Source organism: Balaenoptera acutorostrata, chromosome 14, assembly GCF_949987535.1.
Source record: "Balaenoptera acutorostrata chromosome 14, mBalAcu1.1, whole genome shotgun sequence".
Taxonomy (NCBI): domain Eukaryota; kingdom Metazoa; phylum Chordata; class Mammalia; order Artiodactyla; family Balaenopteridae; genus Balaenoptera; species Balaenoptera acutorostrata.
The window spans coordinates 71,141,409-71,157,148 of NC_080077.1; the positions used below are offsets into that span (position 1 = coordinate 71,141,409).

At 38.0% G+C, this 15,740-nt stretch overlaps 1 protein-coding gene across 2 annotated transcripts in view; it reads right to left on the reverse strand.

Annotated features, from left to right (window-relative positions):
* CFAP206 (cilia and flagella associated protein 206) overlaps window positions 1-15,740 on the reverse strand; it is a 66,776-nt gene that overhangs the window by 13,434 nt on the left and 37,602 nt on the right. For both annotated transcript variants that reach the window (XM_057527545.1, XM_057527546.1), the window contains 4 exons: window positions 13,141-13,231; window positions 10,256-10,444; window positions 9,314-9,472; window positions 8,046-8,254 (listed from right to left, as the gene is read on the reverse strand). In XM_057527545.1, coding sequence (XP_057383528.1) covers window positions 8,046-8,254; window positions 9,314-9,472; window positions 10,256-10,444; window positions 13,141-13,231 — 648 coding nt within the window. The remainder of the gene's footprint in view (window positions 1-8,045; window positions 8,255-9,313; window positions 9,473-10,255; window positions 10,445-13,140; window positions 13,232-15,740) is intronic.

Sequence of the window (15,740 nt, forward strand, 5' to 3'; positions counted from 1 at the left end):
TCCTGAAAGTAAGCTCAGTGAGAGCAAGGATTCTGCTCTCCATGGTATCCCCAACACCAAGAACAGAACTGGCATGTGGATGGTGCTCCAGGAACATTTGTTGAATGGATGAATCTTTTGAAATACAATGGCTATAATTTTTCTCAAATGTATACAGGTATTCTTTGATATTCAGTATAATTGCATTCCCGAGCAGTGGATCCTCTGACATAGTTTCCTAGAACTGTTCTTTTCCCATTCCTCAAAGGTAAAATTAATGAGGTATTCCTTTGAAAACGACTTTGATACCCAGATTTTTTTAAATTGCATTCAAGAATGCAGAAAATGTTAAAAATCACAGCATTGAAAGAAAAACAATATATTTCTCATACAACCATAGCAATCTGAAAATAAGGTGCTAAATGCTGACTCTGAAATAATTACTAACATTTATTCTTATTATGTGCTAAGCACCATATTAAATACTTATAAGTACAAAAAGAGGTAAGTACAAATAAGAAAACCAAGGTACAGAAAGGTAAGTAAATTGCCCAAGGATACACAACTAATGAGGGGTAGAATCATGGTTCTACACCAGATCGTCTGAGCCCAGGGCTCTTATCCTAAGATGTGACCAGAAATGGCAGTGGTATGGGGTTATTAGCACAGTGTTAAAGAGTAACAATTACGTGAAGAGAAAAAAACTGCATTTGAATTCTCAGATATCTGTAGCCTAACTATATGTTTTACTAGACTATTTTCAAATGACAAAAAATTATTACTTCATAAGACATATCAAATATCATCCCTGTATTTCAACTAATGAATTTTTTTATTCACAATGTAATGTGCATCCTGTTTCAATTTTACCCATACTACTCTTTAAGCATCTCCCCTCCTCTTGCCTCATTCCCCCACTATTTATTTATAATAAAATTTATAATAATAATTTACATATTGTTTATCCTATCTAATAAGTCGCTTCTCTAACCCTCAGAGTTTTTTCCCCTTGATTGCTAGTTTTCTTTTAGGAATCAAATAGGAAAATGCAGTCCTTAAAGTCTTTAGATTTGTACACAAACAACAAGAAACAGAAATAATTCACGTATGTTCTCCAAAGTAAAAGTTACATTCAATACATAACACTTCTTTAAAAACTATAAGTAAAGATACTCCAGACCTACTCCCCCAAGCTACGCTTGCAGGCTCCATTCACAGATTAGGCACACAGAACTTCTTGATTTTTCCTGATAGTGTCCTAGAACAATCACTCTGTTTACATTTTACCAAAAAGAACTTGTTCACAACCATGTAGAATTTTTAGTTGCAAAGTGAGTCCTCATAAATAAAGGGAAAGATATTCCCTGCTCAGGGATCAGAAAAATTAATATTGTTAACATGACCATACTACCCAAAGCAATCTACAGATTCAATGCAACCCGTATCAAAATTCCAGTGGCATTTTTCAAAGAAATATAACAAACAATCCTAAAATTTGTACAAAACCACAAAAGACCTCGAATAGCCAAAGCGTCTTGAGAAAGAAGAACAAAGCTGAAGGCATCATGCTTACTAATTTCAAATTATACTTCAAAATCACGGTAATCGAAACAATACGGTATTGGCATCAAAACAGACACACAGATCCATGAAACAGAATACAGAGCCCAGAAATAAACCCATACGTATATAGTCAATTAATTTACCACAAAGGAGCCAAGAATACACAATGGGGAAAGGATAGTCTCTTTAATAAATGGTGTTGAAAAAACTGGACAGCCACATGCAAAGAATGAAACTGCACCACTATTTTATGCCACACACAAAAATCAATGCAAAGTGGATTAAGGACTTGAACGTAAGACCTGAAACCATAAAACTCCTAGAAGAAAGCATAGACAGTAAGGTCTTGCCCTCAGTCTTGGTGACAGTTTTTTTTTTTTATTTGACAGCAGAAACAAAGGCTACAAAAGCAAAAATCAACAAATAGAACTATATCAAACTAGAAAGCTTCTGCACAGCAAAAGAAACCATAAACAAAATGAAAAGGCAACCAATGGAGTGGGAGAAAATATTCGCAAATCATGTATCTGATAAGGAATTAACATCCAAAATATATAAAGAACTAACACAACTCAACAGCAAAAACAAACAAACAAACAATTTAAAAACAGGCAGAGGATCTGAATGGACATTTTTCCAAAGAAGACATACAGAAGGCCAACAGGTACATAAAAAATTGCTCAACATCTCTAATCATCAGGAAAATGAAAATCAAAACCACAATGAGATATCACTCCGCATCTGATAGAATGGCTACTATCAAAATGACAAGAAATAACAGGCATTGGCAAAGATGTGGGGATAAAAAGGGAACACACGTGCACTGTTGGTGGGAATGTAACCTGGTGCAGCCGCTATGGAAAAAGTAGGGAGGTTCCTCAAAAAATTAAAAATAGAACCACCACATCACCCAACAATTCCATTTCTGGGAATTTGTCTGAAGGAAACAAAAACACTAACTCAAGAAGACATATGTGCCCCCATGTCCATTGCAGCATTATTTACAAGGAGTCCTGCCATTTGCAGCAACAAAAATGAAATTTGAGGGAATTTTACTAAGTGAAGTAAGTCAGACAAAGGCAAATATCATACGATCTCACTTATATGTGGAATCTTTTTTAAAATTTTCATTTATTCTTTTTTTAAAGATTTAGTTATTTATTTATTTTATTTATTTTTGGCTGCATCAGGTCTTAGTTGCGGCATGTGGGGTCTTCGCTGAGGCACACAGGATCTTTTGTTGTGGCGTGCAGGCTTCTCTCTTCTAATTGTGGCGTGCGGGTTTACTCTTCTCTAGTTGTGGCACGCAGGCTGGGCGGGTGGGCTCTGTAGTTGTGGTGTGCGGGCTCCAGGGTGCGTGGGCTCTGTCGTTTGTGGCACGTGGGCTCTCTAGTCGAGGCGTGCAGGCTCAGTAGTTGTGGCACGGGGGCTTCAGTTGCTCCGCGGCATGTGGGATCTTAGTTCCCTGACCAGGGATCGAACCTGTGTCCCCTGCATTGCAAGGCGGATTCTTTACCACTGGACCACCAGGGAAGTCCCTGGAATCTTTTTTTTTAATTGAAGTACAGTTGATTTACAATGTTGTGTTAGTTTCTGATGTATAGCAAAGTGATTCAGTCATACATATAAAAGTTTTTCAGGTTCTTTTCCATTATAGGTTATTACAAAGTATTGAATATAATTCCCCATGCTATACACAATAGGACCTCACTGCTATATGTGGAAACTTTAAAAAAAAAACAAAAAACTGAGCTCATAGATACAGAGGACAGATTGGTAGTTGCCATAGGTAGGGGAGGGGGAGGGGAGTGGGCAAAATGGGTGAAGGGGGTCAAAAGGTACAAACTTCCACTTATAAGATACATAAGTCGTGGGGATGTAATGTACAGCATGGTGACTATCACTAGTTAACAATACTGTATTGTACAATTGAAAGTTGGTAAGAGAGTAGATCTTAACAGTTCTCATCACAAGGGGAAAAAATGTAACGATATGTGGCGAAGAATTTAACTAGATTTATTGTGGTCATCATTTTGTAATATATACATATATGGAATCATTATATTATACATCTGAAACTAATATAATCTTACATGTCAATTGTATCTCAATAAAAAAGCTAGTTTCACTTAGCACTATCCTTAATGATGCAGTAAAATGTATTAATTTGACTGAATTTTGACCTTTAAGTGCACAGCTTTTTTCTTTTTTTTTTTTAATTTATTTTATTTTATTTATTTTTGGCTATGTTGGGTCTTCGTTGCTTTGCGCGGGCTTCCTCTAGTTGCAGCGAGCGGGGGCTACCTTCGTTGTGGTGTGCGGGCTTCCCATTGTGGTGGCTTCTCTTGTTGCAGAGCACGGGCTCTAGGCACGTGAGCTTCAGTAGTTGTGGCACACAGGCTCAGTAGTTGTGGCTCGCGGGCTCTAGAGCGCAGGCTCAGTAGTTGTGGTGCACAGGCTTAGTTGCTCCGTGGCATGTGGGATCTTCCCGGACCAGAGCTCAAACCCGTGTCCCCTGCATTGGCAGGCGGATTCTTAACCACTGCGCCCCAGGGAAGCCCAAGTGCACAGCTTTTTAATAATCAGTGTGATCAAACAGAAAGTATATATAAAACACTTCTATTGAATATTAAAACACATAGTTCTCTTACATGACTGGATTGCAAGCTGAACTAGCCTTTTTTCCCCTCCAGTAGAACAGCATTTTTACTTGAAAGAACAACTGGCAGACAAACTATGGTTTCTGAGCCTTAGCTATCAGAAGATATTTTCTTGAGAGTGAATGAAATGAGTCTGTCACTTCGGGAAAACGATAGTTTTTGTTACCAATGATAAAATTCACATTTTGGAAAACCTGTATCTGCTACCACGAATTTGACAGCATCCTAACACAAAGATATTTCTAATGAGATTGTTGGAGAAAAAAAATAAGAATAAAGTCGTTTCAACTTTCTTATCATAATGCAGTCCAAAAAATGCTTGGAGAAAGCATGTGAACCTAGCATTCTTCTTCCTCTCCCCCACTTTTTAATTTATAAGTTTTTCATACTTTCTTCCATGGACATTTTTCAACAAGTCTAAAACAAGCATAAATTCCACCTAACTGATATCTTACTTGCATTATCAGAAAAATCAAGAAGTCCTGTATAATCTATGCTACGAATGGGCCCTGCAGACATAGCTTGGGGGGAGGAAGTGTACAAAAGTCTTGACTTACATATTTTAAGAAATATTGTGTGTCATGCAACATTTACTTGCACGATAACAATAAGTGGCTTTCTCTCTATGGTGACTGCCTTGCTCTTCAAAAGCCCACAGAAGATGGAATTCTGTTCTCTCAGCTAAGACAGTCAACAAGACTGCAATCACCCCTTCCTTTTCTCTTCCAGAGTATTTGATTTGTTCACTGCAGCAGATAAAGTCCTGATCAAAAAACAATAACTATCTTTCCCAAGCTATAATTCGATTTTTCAAATGTCTACATAAACTGAATGTAGCATTGGCAAAAGAAAAATTTTGCATCAAAATCAATACTTCAAAAAAGCACATTAATATCTGTTCAAATAATGTGACTTTAAAAAAGAGTATTCATAGATTTCATACCCAGGAAAAGGTTTCAGCTAAACATAAACTGACGTATTTTATAACCTAGTGATCATACTGATTAAACTGAATCCATTCTGTAACAATTAACCTTAACTGTAACTAAGGTAGATTGATGAGGGAGGTTGGATAGCTAAAAACTATCATATCCATGTCAGCCATAAAAAAGAATGAAATTTTGCCATCTGCAACAGCATGGATGGACTTAGAAGGTATCATGCTTAGTGAAATAAGTCAGAGAAAGACAAATACTGTATGTTACCACTTATATGCGGAATCTACAAAATAAAACAAATTAGTGAATATTAAAAAAAGAAGCAGACTCACAGATATAGAGAACAAACTAGTGGTTACCATTGGAAAGAAGGGAGGGGGGAAGGGCATGATAGGGGTAGGGGATTAAGAGGTACAAACTACTATGTATAAAATAAATAAACTACAAGGATATATTGTACAGCACAGGGAACATAGACAATATTCTATAATAACTATAAATGAAGTATAATCTATAAAAATTTGAATGACTACATCATACACCTGAAACTAATACAACATTGTAAATCAAGTATATCTCAATAAAAATAAAAACAACAACAACAAAAAGAAACACTGATTAAGCAGCAAAAAAGTCAGAAAGCTAAGAAAACTCATCCTGACCCTGACTGAAAGGAGTATGAGACAGTCATAAAGAGTGTTAAGATCAGAACGTGAACTTTCTAATAACATGAGCAACAGAGGGCTTGGAAATGAGATACTGTCTAGAAAAGTAAGAGGTCTTCAGCTTGTGCCCTTACTGAGATGAAATTAGAGCTGTTCTGCTAATGCCCCGACGATGATGATGGTAATAAACACTGCCATCATCATCATCATCATCAACATCATCATCATCATCATCATCATCATCATCATCCGTTTACTGAGCTCTCACGTCTGCAAGCACTGTTCTACCTTATTTACCTAGTGGAGACTATCAATAACCCCTTTTTACAAATGTGGGAACCAAGGCACAGAGAAGTCAAGCAACTTCATCAAGGACACAGATTTCATAAGTGGTAAAGTCGGGATTAGAACCCATGCAGCCTGGCTGCAGGACCCACACTTATCACTTCTACACTCTATTAACCATCCCTCTAGCTCTGAGAGTAAAAACTCCAATGAGAATATAAGACTGTCAGTTAGTTGGCTGAATATGTTTCATGAGTGAAAGCTGTGAGAAGACACTATATAATGAACAATGTCCTCTACAACATCCTTACAGTATGTGTGACAGTTTCCCAAAGTTCTTTCTTATAATATCCCTTCTGGACATAAATGACAAAAGTAAATGTGAGACTCTGCTCCTGTGGACCTGTATGCACTCACGATAAACCGACCTTGAAATCCTCTTAGTATCTTACTAGTTACATAAGGCTGCTAGCCACAAGTCAGTGTTAGGGGAACATGTACCCTAAAGAATGATTTGGTTTCAAATAGTTGATTTAGAGTCCTCCCTTCTGAAGGCAATTAGATAGCAGGTCAGCTGTGAGGACCACTCCTAGTTTGTTGCAATGAAGTCATGTCTTCTGGATGTGATCTTTCTATTCTCTGTAGCGGAGGTAAGGAGAGAAAACAGATTGAGTGCAGCCGAAAGTGGCAGTGAGTCATTAAGATACAAGTGAAAATGAAGAGGGGGCAGAGTACAGCTTGTTCTATCCCTCAAGACATTAGTATTCACCTGTACAAAAGACAGTTCCACTGATCCTGCGGTCTTATGGTTTTTGGAAAATAGAGGCTGTGTGAAGGTAAATAGTGACCAGGGGGATGGATGTGCTAATTAACTCAGTGGGAGAATCCTTTCACAATATGTATGTATATCAGATCATCACACTGTACACTTTAAATATCCTACAACTTTGTCAATTATACCTCAATACAGCTAGGGGAAAAAAACAGAAACAAAACAGTAACTGGTGGAAACATAGCTTGCTGCCATGACATAGTTAACAAACTGTGTTTCCTGGAATCTTAGGGTGGCTTGGGGATGCTCCTTGGTGAAAAGGTCCTCCAATCCTTTCATCTGGATACTTGCTTTATATTTTTAGGATTCTGAGTAAGTTTCCATCTGAAAGGGCTCTGCTGCTTTAAAAAAAAGTTTAAAATCACTACTTCATATTTTCCAGCTCTCTGGGGATAGTGTGTGGCTTGTTCATTAGATCTAAAAACATCAGAAATAAAAATCTTTTCTACCAATTTTTACAATTAGAACAAATAATTACATAAAAGTTCTTTGAGTGCCAACAACCTGTCAAACTATATGTTAGACACTTGCTCTGAATGAAAGCAAACAATGCAGCATTGCTTATATATATATACAAATACCCGCTTAACTACGGCAATCATGCAACAATCATATTACCAAGGAACAAAGAGAATCAACTACCAAAAATCCATTCCTGCCAACACATCTTCATTAAAATCAACATCCAACTTTCCCACTTCTATTCTAGTTCTCGATCCTACAGATGCAATATATACTGAGCAGTTACTAAGGTCGCCTTCTTTATCAGCGACCTGGTTCTATCTTTTGTTTTCACCCCATAATATATAAAGAGGTCACAATAAACAACAAGGTCCTACTGTATAGCACAGGGAACTATATTCAATATCCTATGATAAACCATAATAGAAAAGAATACAAAAAAAGAATGTGTGTGTGTGTGTGTATATATATATCTCAATCACTTTGCTGTACAGCAGAAATTAACACAATATTGTAAATCAACTCTACTTTTAAAAAAATCTTTGTCTAACCAGTGGGTTTTTTAAAAATTAAACTTAATATTAAATTCAAAGCAAAGAATATATATATACAAAGAGGCTGCATTCTGTGGGAAAGACCAGCTCTTATGACATTAACTCACCAAAATGATCTGAAGGAAGATCTCATATTGTCGCACGTTATACAGTGCTTCTTTTAACATATAGGGCTGAAGTTCTTGACTCAAGAGTGGGTTCTTTGCTACTTTCTCGAGGATGGCTGTGTAGCGGTATGCCCGGTCCTGGACCACCTCAAGTTGGGAATCAACATGCTGAGTGGTGGCTGGGATTGCTTCCTGTAGAATAGCTGGCACTGGTTTGAGAGGTATAATAAGAGAGACATGAAGCAATCTAAAAAGATTCAGAAGAAAAAGCCTAGAAAGTGGTCATATTTAAACATTAGGTTGAGTTAGTTTTTTTCCTCAACCAAATTAACAATAAGGAGGCATATTCAAAAAAAAAAAGACATTGCCAGAATAATAACCAAAAGTTAAAGCAGATCAGCTTTTGCTACTAAAATATAGAAGATCCTAAAGAATAGACAGGCATTGGTGTTATGTGCTGTATTAACCACATGCCTCTAGAAAAGCCACTGTATCTCTCCTTCTGTGTATCTTCTTTACTACTAGTAAAAAAGAAAATAAAAGCGTACCACTTAAGAAACTCACTGGGATACTGAAAAATAACAGAATTGTCTAGCAAGACAGGAAACTTTATGAAGAATGGGAATTGAATTTTTAGAAGAGTTTTTAAATTGCAAAAAAAATTACCTTATTGTACTAGATCAGTGATCTGGTAAAAAGACACTAACACCTTCTCAGTGGGCCTACGTGTGTACCAAATGCATAAGGAAGTTACTTCTACTGGTAGGTCTTTGAGCAAATATTTCAATGAGTACTTTCAAACTTACAGATAATGAATGCATTAAGTATATAACAGCATAGCAGAGGCTCCTGAACTTACAGATTTGCAAATATCTCCTCTTGGACCATTTCTTTCCATTAACCACATCAACAGTGGTTTGCTTCTCAGGGTGATTTTTATTTTTTAAGTCACTGAATTTTATTCCCTTTTGGTTATTTGACTTGGAGTAAAGAACACAGAGCTCCACTGAACTGGGGAGGCTGGCCTCCAGAAGGCCCTCTCAGTCCTTTTACTGATTCATGCTCCCATACTAGCTTCATGGTACATAAAATTTAAGGTCTTGCCCCAATAAGATGAAAAATTACTATACATTATGAACAGTAGCTGTACCTAAGGTATGGTCAAAACTGCAAACCTTAAATCTAAGAATGCTGTGAATTATTTTCCTCTGTTCCCATTAAATTTTAAACTTACCTAACCTATAGAATTAACTTAATAATATACCTACAGTCATCAATGCCTTCTCCTCCCTTTCCACAGTCTCGGTTAAATAAACGAATTCCAGTAACAATCATGGTGAGTTCTTTCAGCTGGCGTTCTTTGTCCTTCTTAGAAAGAGTTAGAAATGTCCCAAGCTCAGCCTGAGGAAAAACACTCTGTAGGGCAGCTAAAACAGACCACAATAAGGACAACAAAATGGTAAGTAAAGATATCAGAACGTAAAAAACAAGTTCCTTTCAGCAGAAAGTTAAGGGGCTTGTCTTTATAGAGTTACTTAGATGATTCTTTAAATGTCTGATACCTGATTCCAGAATACATAGCAAAATTTAGCATTTATCAAGAAAGCTGAGCTGCTGAAAATAATGCCATTGCTTCACGTCTGTTTTCATAATTAAGCATCCATCAGTAATTTTTTGGCAATGGGCATTAAAACAAGCTTTCTAATTAGGGCTCTGAGTAGAAAAAAAATGATGCTTTAAAATAATTATGGAAGAAAGCCGTGGGAAGATTAGAGATATTGCCTATTCCTTATCTTAAAGTACGAAAGTGGGCAAGTATTTCCTGTTTCCTAAAACAGTGCCATTTCCCATCATCCATCCTAGATGACAGACTCAACTCCTCTCATCAGTATGAAATCTCCTCTCCCAGCAGTCCCCGTTCCCCAATCAGCCTGGTTAATCATACTGCCAATGTTTCTGTAGTGAGGAGTAATAGGCCCCTAGGTACATACAGCTCTAAGAAGATTAACAATATTCACTTCCCAAAAGTGCTACTTGAGTTTTAGTGTTGATACACTGTGTAAGAAAAATCTGGGTTAAGTTTTAACCTCTTATTTGTGCTAATTTTTTTTCAGATAAAAGAAAAAAACTTCAATCTTCAATACTTATAATTCAACATATTTTATGATACCATGTTCATGGATGGAATGGAAATGGTGTATATTTTTTACCTGTTGCCTCTCTGACAATCTTGATGTCTGTTGGGGACCCCAGCCCAGAGCGCAGTAACACGTAGCTGACGATCTTGCGGTAGAGGCTTTCCAGCTCTTCTCGAACACATGCTCGACTATCTGTAATTTCTCTGCTAACAGAGCTTAATCTAGACTCTACGACCCGGTGATGTTCTTCGAGAAATTCCTCTAAAATTGGCAAAGGACAATGTTCCGTATATTGATACTTAGAATTCTTCTCACTTAAGAAAATAGGACCAGTGACTTCCCTGGTGGCGCAGTGGTTAAGAATCTGCCTGCCAATGCAGGGGACACAGGTTCGAGCCCTGGTCCAGGAAGATCCCGCATACCACGGAGCAACTAAGCCCGTGCACCACAACTACTGAGCCTGCACTCTAGAGCCCACGAGTCACAACTATTGAGCCCACATGCCACAGCTACTGAAGCCCATGCTCCACAACAAGAGAAGCCACGGCAATGAGAAGCCCACGCACTGCAAGGAAGAGCAGCCCCCGCTCGCTGCAACTAGAGAAAGCCTGCATGCAGCAACGAAGACCCAACACAGACAAAAAAATAATAATAATAAATAAATAAATAAATAAGTAAATTTTTTAAAAAAAGAAAATAGGACCAGAGGAAAAAATGGCTTGCTATAGCAATTCTACTGCATGAAAACAAGTATTTTCATAAGATGTAGTAAGCAAAAGTAAACAATGGCCAGCAAGTAACCTCAAGACAAAAATCTAGTGGGAAAGACTTACTACCGCGATTTAAATGGCATGCTTTATCAAAACGCGTAAGCCTTTAAACAGACAATCCAAACGTAAGAGCAGGTAGGGCTAAAACCTCCTACTTAAGCAGAAAGTACACAAGACAATTTATAATATATATTATAAACACATACAGTATAAATATTGTACTATCTATATTCTCTAGGTAAGTAGGTGTAGTATACTGTATGTAAACACATCTAATATAAATATCCATATAGGTAGTATAAATATTCCTCTTCAATTATGTGTATTTCTGTTTTAGTTCTAGATAAATTTCCTTTGACTATCACTACTGTAATATGATGTTGTATCAAGAATGGTATCCCTGGATGTGAGGGCGATCTGGCTGCGACATCTGTCACCCCATTGATCGCCAGGGTTGATTCGGCTGATCTGGCTGGCTAGGCGGGTGTCCCCTTCCTCCCTCACCGCTCCATGTGCGTCCCTCCCGAAGCTGCGCGCTCGGTCGAAGAGGACGACCGTCCCCGATAGAGGAGGACCGTTCTTCGGTCAAGGGTATACGAGTAGCTGCGCTCCCCTGCTAGAACCTCCAAACAAGCTCTCAAGGTCCATTTGTAGGAGAACGTAGGGTAGTCAAGCTTCCAAGACTCCAGACACATCCAAATGAGGCGCTGCACGTGGCAGTCTGCCTTTCTTAAAAAAAAAAAAAAAAAAAAAAAGCATGGTATCCCTCTCCCTTCTTCCTGTAATGCAGTGAGGTTTAGGCTTAATCGTGGAAGAAGCCACAGTTCACCAGCACTGCAATTCTTGCAACTAAGTCAGTAAGACACCCTATAACAAGGGCAATAATTAACATATCAACCATGCCCAGTTCATAGCTATAATCTTACCACAAAAACAACTCAAGAAAAATTAAGAAATTAAGAAAATCTAAATTACGCCATCAATTCCACTATTATTTATTGTTCTAATATATTATTATTGATCAAAAAAGCAAGATGTATGATTTTACACATGTAGCACAACTGAAAGGTTAATACAGAGAGGGGAAAAAAAAGACAACAAAAATCACCAAATCGTTAATAATGATTGAATTACAGTGGGGCAGAGGCAGTGTAGTCTATAGAGAAATTTCATTTCCTTTTTTCTCTTGTTTCCAGTTTATTTTTGATGTATGTAAGAAACTATTTACATAAGGAAATATGTTCTAAGCTTAAATTTCCCATCAGTCACTTCATTTTTGGGTAAGTTACATAATTTAGGTAAGCATTATGCGATAATAATATAAACCAGGAAAAATAAAATCAGCAAATTAAAAAATTTTAACTTCAGTGAGCTGGTTGCTTTAAGTTATTATGTATTAGTGGTATAATAGTCAAAACACAATAGACTTGGAAACTTTTGACACTCACAAAGGCCATTGGTGTTCTTCTCATTGAGCATCTCCAACATTATTACATTCTTCAAAGTTGGAAAAAATTTCAAAAGATAAACAAAAAAGTTAAATTGTTCTTGGCCAACCAAATGAAGCCCTTGAGAAATGGAATATTGCCTGCCACATCAGTAAACAAAGGATGTCACAGTCATCGGCACTTGCAGCCCTCCAGTGTGAGCTGGTGAGCCCTGAGGGAACTCAGGAAGGAAAGAATACCTGCCATCTAGCAGCCATCAGACTGCAGCCACTCCCCACGGGGAGCCCTGAGGAAACTCAGGATGTAAAAACACAGGATACTGGCTCCAGATAGCTGAGGTCCATATTAGTGAGCCCAGACTCTTGCATCTTCTCATACAAAGAAAAGCCCTAATTTCCTTAATTTGGGATATCGGTTTCCTTTAATTAACAATACTCTTTTGACGTTCAGACTACCTGCCCTTCGTTGCAAAACTTCTGTATAAGCTGACTACCACCATCACCACCACCCCCCCCACCCCCCCACCACCCCCCCACCCCCGCTTTGCCTCCTCAGAGCAGTTCTCTCAGGGTTACTTGAGATGCTGTCTTCCGGGCTTGAAGTCCTAAAATTTCCCGCTGAATAAAACGTAACTCTCAAATTTTAGGTTGTGAACATTTTTTAAGTCAACACCCTTATTACCTGAAATACAATATGAATCTTCTTTAAAAGGGTATCAAAATCGGTAGATATATGTTACCTCGACTTGTATAATTCATATCAAAATAGACTTGCATCTTAATGGTGTCCAGGGAAGGATTTTTACTGTCCAATAGCCGAGTCACACAAAGCTAAAAAAGAAAATCACATACATGCTTCCAGTTATATTTTCTGAAACAATCAGAAGTATTTTCCAAAGTTATTCTCAAAATCAAAGAACAACATCAAAGCCATTATTTCTGATATTTATCTACCAATAACCATTTTTATTACTTTTTTTCTCATTGAGGACTTTATGCTTTATAGTTTACTTAACCAACATTTATTAGCAATAAGTTATTCCCCCTGAGTTAACCAATATTACCATACCCAAGTGACTAATAGTCTAGTTGGAGGCAAGGAACTTGACCTTTTGCTTAGTCTCTGCAGCCTGAATGTGGGTGAACGTGCCATGAAGCTTATGCTCCTGTCTACAGCTCTTCCTGAGTTCCTTATTACTGTTTTTTTTTGTTTTTGTTTTTTTTTATTTGTTTGTTTTATTTATTTTTGGCTGCGTTGGGTCTTCGTTGCTGCGCACGAGCTTTCTCTAGTTGCGGTGAGCGGGGGCTACTCTTCATTGCGGTGCGTGGGCTCCTCATTGCGGTGGCTTCTCTTGTTGTGGAGCACAGGCTCTAGGCGTGTAGGCTTCAGTAGTTGTGGCACGTGGGCTCAGTAGTTGTGGCTCACGGTCTCTAGAGAGCAGGCTCAGTAGTTGTGGCTCACGGGCCCAGTTGCTCCGCGGCATATGGGATCTTCCCGGACCAGGGCTAGAACCCGTGTCCACTGCATTGGCAAGAGGATTCTTAACCACTGAGCCACCAGGGAAGCCCCGTCATTACTGTTTATCTGAGCCTTAACACTCCTTTTTTGCTGATGATGGAGGTCATGTGCATTTTATAAAAAGCTGCCGCGGCTACGTCCCCTGCTCACAGACTTTCTCTGGCTCTACCTTCTGTTTCAAAATTTCTTCCTCTGGTCCATTTTCTCCTGTTTTTCCCCAAACATGATGGCTCATCCCCCTTCTCTGCTTTGCCCCTTTAGAATAGAGGATCAACCTGAATTTTTCTTTTCTTCTCTCTTCTGCACCCCCCAAGCCTAGTCTTCCCCCATCTCACCTGTTAGACTTTATTATGTCTGCACCTAGCGGACACATCAACAGCTTCACTCTCAACCCAACTCCCAGGCCACCAACCCTCCTTTCCTGGGAGGAGGAAGAGGGGAAAGCAGGAGTGGGGACGGAACACTATCTTTAGGGGACCCATGCACCTGGATCCCTCCAGGTGGAGAAGTGCCGTTCCAAGCACAGACTTTACAAATGCACAGACTAGCTCATCAACATGATTTTTAATTGAGAAAAAAGAAAACAATCTTTATCACTTGAATTATTATATAAATTGACAGTTAATGTACCTGTCATATTAAAAGTATATTGAGCACAGGGAACTATATTCAATATCCTGGCATAAACCATAATGGAAAAGAATATAAAAAAGAATGTATATAAGTGTATAACTGAGTCACTTTGCTGTACAGCAGAAATTAACACAACACTGTAAATCAACTATACTTCAATAAAAAAATAAATTTAAAGAAAAAGTATATTGAGCTTGATTCTTTCCAACTTAGTTGAGTTGGAGGGGAAAAAAAAAAAACTCTTCTTGAGCCATGTAAAGGAGAAAAACATTTTCTGCCCTTCCTTGATTCTCCTCCACGGCTGTCCAATCAAATTTCTGAATAACCATCAGTCATTTCCCCTATCGCTAAAAACAGGCTTTACACTACATTCTCAAATTCAGCACAGAAAGACCCAGCTCTCAGCTGCCTTAGAGAATCATGGAGTCTCTTCTGCACAGTTATCGTAACGACATATTCCCCAGCTCCAAGCTTCCAAAGCTCTTCCTGACCCTCTAGCATCTGCAGACAGACCTGCACTCCACTATGTGAATTGCTGGCTGTGAGAGAAGACGGAGATGATGAAAATTTTCTCTGCCATTTGTTTGAGCTCAGAAAATATCACGTACAAGTCTGGGAAAGCTTGTTTCAAGTCTTTTGTGTGAAGGAGGGAATTAAAATCATTAAGCCCAGGAAAAAAACAATAATGTTGAAATTTTAGGAAATACATTGAGGAATATCTAGAAAATAAATATTTAAGCATCTAAACCCAGTGAGTCAAACTTAAAACATATGAAAAAATTAACAATGTCTAAAGTTCCTGCCCTCTTTAGTTCTTAAAATTGCTTTTCAGGCACACCTACTTGATTCTAACGATGAATTCTTTGCTCTGGGTTCAATTTTTCCCTTAGAATTGAAAAACACAAATTACACTGAATCAATAATTATATGAATCTTAATTTAATTTCACAGTATATGACAAGTCATTTAATAATGTTCTCAATGTAACATTAGATTAATAACAAGATGTCTCTAAAATACTGTGGCAGACACTGCTACCTGCCAGCATCCATACCCCTCCTTCCTTACTAACAAAGCCCCAGTTTGGATTAAGGCAAAGACTTGGTCAGCTAAAAAAGGAAAGAAAAAACAAATCAATATCCCAGGCTCACTTGCAGTATCATTCTAGTCAATAAATGCAAACAGACC